The sequence below is a fragment of the Postia placenta genome (assembly GCF_002117355.1).
Source record: "Postia placenta MAD-698-R-SB12 unplaced genomic scaffold POSPLAscaffold_6, whole genome shotgun sequence".
NCBI classification, from domain to species: domain Eukaryota; kingdom Fungi; phylum Basidiomycota; class Agaricomycetes; order Polyporales; family Adustoporiaceae; genus Rhodonia; species Rhodonia placenta.
In genome coordinates, this window is record NW_020169837.1 from 146,912 (window position 1) to 152,647 (window position 5,736).

The 5,736-nt window shown below is 50.6% G+C and overlaps 2 protein-coding genes across 2 annotated transcripts in view; one reads left to right on the plus strand and one right to left on the minus strand.

Annotated features, from left to right (window-relative positions):
* Positions 1 to 298: 298 nt before the first annotated feature.
* Positions 299 to 2,005, plus strand: POSPLADRAFT_1033315 (hypothetical protein; the record flags this gene model as incomplete). Its single annotated transcript, XM_024476928.1, has 11 exons — positions 299 to 351; positions 409 to 443; positions 549 to 670; positions 721 to 722; positions 797 to 858; positions 963 to 1,006; positions 1,066 to 1,135; positions 1,267 to 1,476; positions 1,518 to 1,611; positions 1,680 to 1,838; positions 1,891 to 2,005. 11 exons carry the CDS (start codon positions 299 to 301, stop codon positions 2,003 to 2,005), a joined length of 966 nt encoding a protein of 321 aa, XP_024339337.1.
* Positions 2,006 to 2,913: 908 nt separating this feature from the next.
* The window catches only part of POSPLADRAFT_1141367 (hypothetical protein), a gene marked incomplete at both ends in the record, with an annotated part of 5,127 nt that continues 2,304 nt past the window's right edge, over positions 2,914 to 5,736 (minus strand). The window contains 9 exons of the mRNA XM_024485294.1: positions 2,914 to 3,004; positions 3,072 to 3,244; positions 3,520 to 3,664; positions 3,747 to 3,990; positions 4,064 to 4,247; positions 4,288 to 4,401; positions 4,481 to 4,607; positions 4,667 to 4,763; positions 4,848 to 4,931. Coding sequence (XP_024339338.1) covers positions 2,914 to 3,004; positions 3,072 to 3,244; positions 3,520 to 3,664; positions 3,747 to 3,990; positions 4,064 to 4,247; positions 4,288 to 4,401; positions 4,481 to 4,607; positions 4,667 to 4,763; positions 4,848 to 4,931 — 1,259 coding nt within the window. The remainder of the gene's footprint in view (positions 3,005 to 3,071; positions 3,245 to 3,519; positions 3,665 to 3,746; positions 3,991 to 4,063; positions 4,248 to 4,287; positions 4,402 to 4,480; positions 4,608 to 4,666; positions 4,764 to 4,847; positions 4,932 to 5,736) is intronic.

A 5,736-nucleotide genomic window follows, 5' to 3' on the forward strand; every position in this document is an offset into this window, starting at 1 on the left:
ATTGAGACATTTCGTGATGTATCTAATATCCGATATGAAATTCTGTCATCACGCGCATCAGACTAACGGAACTTGTGTTAGCCGCGAGTGAATGAGAGCGTCAGACTCAACAGTTCCGTGATAGATCGGAATGTCAGCACACCGCTTTGGATGCACGTAGGTCTATGGATTCCGGGCTACCAGAGTTTGTTATATGGTCGCTTATTAACATGATTTCGGTGCATTGCAGCCCATTTAATGCCCCAGGATGATTCTACGATCGGGACATATCCCCTGCTAACACAGAACGGACAGTGACATGTCAAGCAATTCCATCAGTACCAGTGAAGAAGATGCGCTCATCGAGCAAAGGTGAGTCGATTGGTCATTGTTATTGTAACCCCCTTCCATGTGCTGACCACCTGGCAGTATCGATGTAACCTATTTATATGCATCATTGCTTGGTATGTGTCTGTATTTCTCATTTCCTTGTTAAGCATATTGAAAGTGTTTATGCGCTCATGAAGCCCTGTTTATCTATGAACAAATGATTACTTTTGATCAGACAGTGAATTTTGTATGGCGCCGAAGCCTGACGAGCGCAACAGCATTATACATTGCACTGCATACTGTTATGGTTTGCTATGTTACTGTACAACTGGTAAATCCATTTGTCCCTGGTGGTTGCAAAGTAAGTTGGTAATATAATACTCAAGAGTGTACTAACAGTGATACATACAGATGTTAGTTTGAACTCACCATAAGTATCTTACTGAGAATTGCTAATGTTCGTTTATATTGTCTGTTCATATTGCAGGACTTATGCTATGGCAATGTGGCTCTATTGCCTCGAAATTACCCTGTATATGATTATTGGAAGTAAGATGATGATTTTATGGATGGTTTGATAATACTTAACTCTGAGACAGTAGTCAATGCCCTCAGGCTTTGGGCAATAAATAGGCAACATTGGATCATACCAGGTGTTGTACTGATCTTATACTGTCCTTTAATTGTCACAATCATGGTAAGTTGACTGCTGAATTTCTACTAACAGGCTTTGGAGTACTGACATGACAATGGCAGTATGAAACTGTGAAAACAACATATACATCAAATTCTGCTGGGTGTTTTGTCTACCAAAATATGTCAACGAGTGAGTCCTTTAGGTATGCATTGTGATTATCTAGTCTCGCAATATCTGACCCAAAATGATTTCAATCTGTCGCAGATGTATGTAAATTCCATATTATGCTATAGCATGTCATTGAGATTGTGATCATATAGTGGTGACTGGTAGTCGGATCTGCATTGTCACTGCAGATCTGCTTGTACTAGGGACTTGGTTTGCTACATATCAAGTGAAGAGAATGGCCAATCTAGCAAAGATGAAAGTGTCAATTGTGACACTCTTGTTACGAGATGGAAAGTATGACTATATAACGCACAAGGAGTCTTCATATTTAAAGTCTTATCCACAGGAACCTTATATTGGAGGTATGTGTCTTTCTGTGCTTAATTTTGGTCAAACATGATAGCTAAATATCACAGTGCCGCATTGGTACTTAACGTCACACATATTGCCTTGCTTCTCACCGGTGCATTCGATAATGGGGGTGCATTTGTTGATGTGTTCGTAAATTACTTCCTATCTGGCTACAGACAATGAACTGATCTATTTAATATTTCATCTGGAACAGGTTGACTACTATCCTGCTATCAAGACTCTTTCTCAATCTTCGACAAGTGTATTCAAGTGATGCGACTGCTTCAGAAACCCAGGTGCAAGATTCCTCTGTGCGCTTTGTCTCACGGGTCATAGGGCCCCTCGGGGCACCTCTTGATTTTGGATCCTTCGAGTGAGTCAGCGATATAGAATGTCTGAGGGCTTATACTTACTTGACACACAAGGACACAATCCGAGGTGCATCGTGACTCGGAAGAAGTGGAGGGAATACACATTCCCGAGATTGAGGAGAACCCGCGGTTTGTACCCGAGCCATTTGCAGACGGAATCGAGAAGTAAGCGAGGGAACTCAAGTCAGGGTTCTAGCGCAGTGAGCCGGATGCACTGCGTCTGTGGATGGCATGGAACACAGCACGACTATGCAGATACACAGGTCGCAGCAGCTTGTGTATGTCAGTCAATTACTAGAATATCGAAACAACATCAGCTGCGTATATCAGCTCGGATGGCTTCGTTTATTACAATCAACGGATGTTTGCATTCACCTCGCCATGGATGCGAAGGATAAAAGACTAACCTCTCCAGATCGTCTCCCCATGATGTCCCGGGCTCGGCAAGGCAAGCGAAGGAAGTTGCATGCACTGTTTGACGGAGCGACGAAGTCGCTGCTGGATGGTAAGTTTCACGTAGCCATCTTGTCCCGCCATGATTTTGCCTCATCTTCGCCATGTAGTGTATTATGCGAGGGGAGGATGGCTGGCATTACTCCGAGTTTCATTTCCCAAAGACCGCTAGACATTTGACAGCAAGCATAATCTTTTGCCCATACTTTCCAGTGACGGATAATTATGTTGCACGTTTCCAGCAGGGTCGCAACAATTGAGAAGGTAGTCTCTTCGGCGAGGTAGGCTGAAAGGGGGGGGGGGCACGTTTACGAAGGTAACGCCCATAAGTAGGCACAAGCGTCGCGGCGTTCCTCATCTACTTCAAAAACTCACATGCACAATCCAAATAAGCTTTAAGTCTACAGAGCACCGTGTCACTCGCCCAAGTCCCCGCAGCATCTAAGCCGCGCGCTGGTGTCACGTCTGTCAGGCTTTAAATGTCCTTGGCAACGTGCGTCTCCGTGAAGATCTCAAGGGCCGGCTAGAGATTCAAAGCACAACATCGTGGTGGTCCGTGTCATCAGCACTGGCGAAACGATACATGTGACGAACCTTGCACGGCTTGTCTCCTTCGTAAGGACCCTAGTGTCCTCTCTGATCCAGCTCCACGACACCCAGCTCGATGCCATCATACACGATGTACATGAGCAGCGTATTGATGAGGTGGTCCGTCCTGCGAGGAGGCATGTGCGTAAACAACAATACCCCATATCGGATGCCGAGCACAGTCCCTCCTGAACCCCGTGCGGCTCGTCCAAAGATAATGGATCTGGATTGGGGAAACGACCAGGTCGACCATCGCCGCCATCGCAAGACTACTCAAAGACGTCGCCTGTCCACTCGCATGAACCACGGCGGGCGTGCTCTGCAGTTTCGGACACACCTTTGACTTGGTGTCTTCCCTGAACCGGCTCTATTGCCCGAGAGTCCACCTAGCAGATGTTCCTGAGTTTCAGCCGACAGCAGTTGCTCGGAACTGCGAGGACGCACAGTAGGATGGACAACGCTGGATCAACATGTGGGCAGCCGTGTCTGTTACTTGAGGTTCACGCGCACGAAGTAACACTGTTTGAATCGTTTCATACGTCGTGTTTTTGTACATTCCTGTCCGCTGCCAAATACACAACTTGTACAATGACATACCATACAACGATAGGACAGTCAAGCCTTTCTCTTCCTGAAGAGCACCTGCGCCTTCCTGTTAGGCACAAGCGCCGTTCCGAACCACATTGATGGCGGCAGCACACCGTCCTTCTCCATCTTCACGTCGTATGTCACCGCAACATGCGCCAGCATCGCCTTGAGCTCATTCGCAGCAAAGAACCGCCCCGGACTGGTCGACCCCGTAGCATGAACATTGCGGAGATGGTATGATCAGTGGGTAAACCCAGCTGCAGGACTCAGGCTACACTCACCAGGCATGCCGTCCGTGGCCGAAGGGTATGTAGTCTAGGCTGGTACTGACCATCTGGTGCTTCGCGCCCTCGCCTTCCTCCTCGCGCAGGCTCGAGAAGCGGAAAGGATCAAAGACGTCTGCGTTCGGCCAGATATCTTCATCAAAGTGGACTGCGTGCGCCGGCGCGGAGATCGTAGTGCCCGCAGGAATGAACGTGCCATCCGAGAACGTGAAGTCCTTGAGTGCCAGGCGCGTCATGGACTCTATAGCAGAGGCGAGAGGTCGGAAGAAGTCAGGAGTTTAGCATTGTTTGAGACGATGGGGCAGGCAACGCACTAGCGCCAAGACCAGTAAACCGGTTTGACTCCTTGAGGAAGCTGTCGACCTTGCGCATCTTGTTCATCGCAGCCTTCGTCCATCCCTCGCTCTCGACGACCGCCTCGACCTCTGCACGGAGAGGCGCGATGTATTGCGGGTACGCTGCGAGGAGGTACAGCGCATTGATGAACGTCTGCAGGCACTATGAGGCGAAGGAAGCGCTGGAGGCAGGGAGTACGCACCAAGGAAGAGGTATGGATAGCCGCAATATTGACCGTAAGTACCCGCAGCACGAGCGCGCGCATGGTGCGTTCCTCGCCCTGTGCGGCATCCATGAGCCACTGGAGCAGGTCGTTCTGCAAATGAGCCAAGCAGGAGAGCAAACGGAATTGCGTCAGTGATATTCCATGTGCGAGCGCGAGCATAGAGGCGCACAGGCTTGTCCGGCCAGTCGTTTCCGTGCGCTTCAATCAGATGGAAGCGTTCTTCGATCATGGGCTGGAGGTGCTTCATGCCGCGCGCGATGCGCTGCGGGACCTTCGTGAGCAAGCGCCGGGCGATTCTGTAAATGCAATGACAGCATAAGCCACGACACCCGGGCATACAAGGCTGCAGACGTACGGCTTGAGGACGCTCGGGAAAAGGTTAATGATCGCGGCGCCCGTGAAGACGTCGATGGTGAACTGCTTGTTTAGCTCGCAGTAATCAGCATTGCGACCTGCTCAGTCGTGCGTTGGTGTAGGGGCCAATACACGTCAGTGTCGATACTGGCCACGGTCCGAGGCGTGCTCGTGCGACTCACAGAGCGGGAGGCCGACGAAGAGCCGGTTGCTCGTGCGAGCGACGACGTCCATCACAACCTCCATTGCAGGCACGGCTTTCCACTCTGCAGCGTACATCAGCCTCATGCGACTCAGACGCACGCGAATGCACCTACCGTCGGACATTCCGACGGCGTCGCCGAACGCACACACAATCTCATCGCGCAACTCTGGGAGCAGCACGGGCAACGCGCGCGTCAGCTGTGAACGCACGATCGGGACGTGGTAGAGGTTGCTTGCGATGTTAGGGCCGAGCGTGTATGGCACCTGGATGTCTGCGCGCGGGGGCTGAGGACTGCTAGCGTGGAGGCGCGCGCATGAGAGAGATGCGCTCACCTCATTCGTGGCCGCACGACGCAGCTCCTCGAATTTGCGTGGGGTCCGAGACGACGACGCACTAGCCGCCTGGGTCGGCATGCCTCCCTTGTACTGGTGACGATGAATATATTATCGCCTGACAGTGTAGCTGCGCATGCAGAAGCAGAAGTGGCTGGACCATGCGGAGACCATCAGTGACGTTACGCACTTTCGCGGTTGGGCAAATGCAAGGTTGTGTGGTTCGTCGAGACGCAGAGAATGACGGGAACCTCAACGCCGCGTCTCGCTCGTAGCGTAAACGCCATACAGCAGCGTTGGATATGGCCGCACATACGAGCAGTAGCGTGCATATGTGCATGTTTATGAAGACGACTTCGGTTGTTCTGGTGGACGATCAACTCCGTCGAGTGTTGCTAGTGTTCCTAAGCCGCGCTGGTGTTTCTCCTGGGTTGCGAGTGAGGGCTATACTCAAAGATGCTAAGCAGCGGCTTATCATTCATGAGTAAAAGGACTTATCGTCCCTTAGTCAGTGTACACTTTTGTCGTATTAGA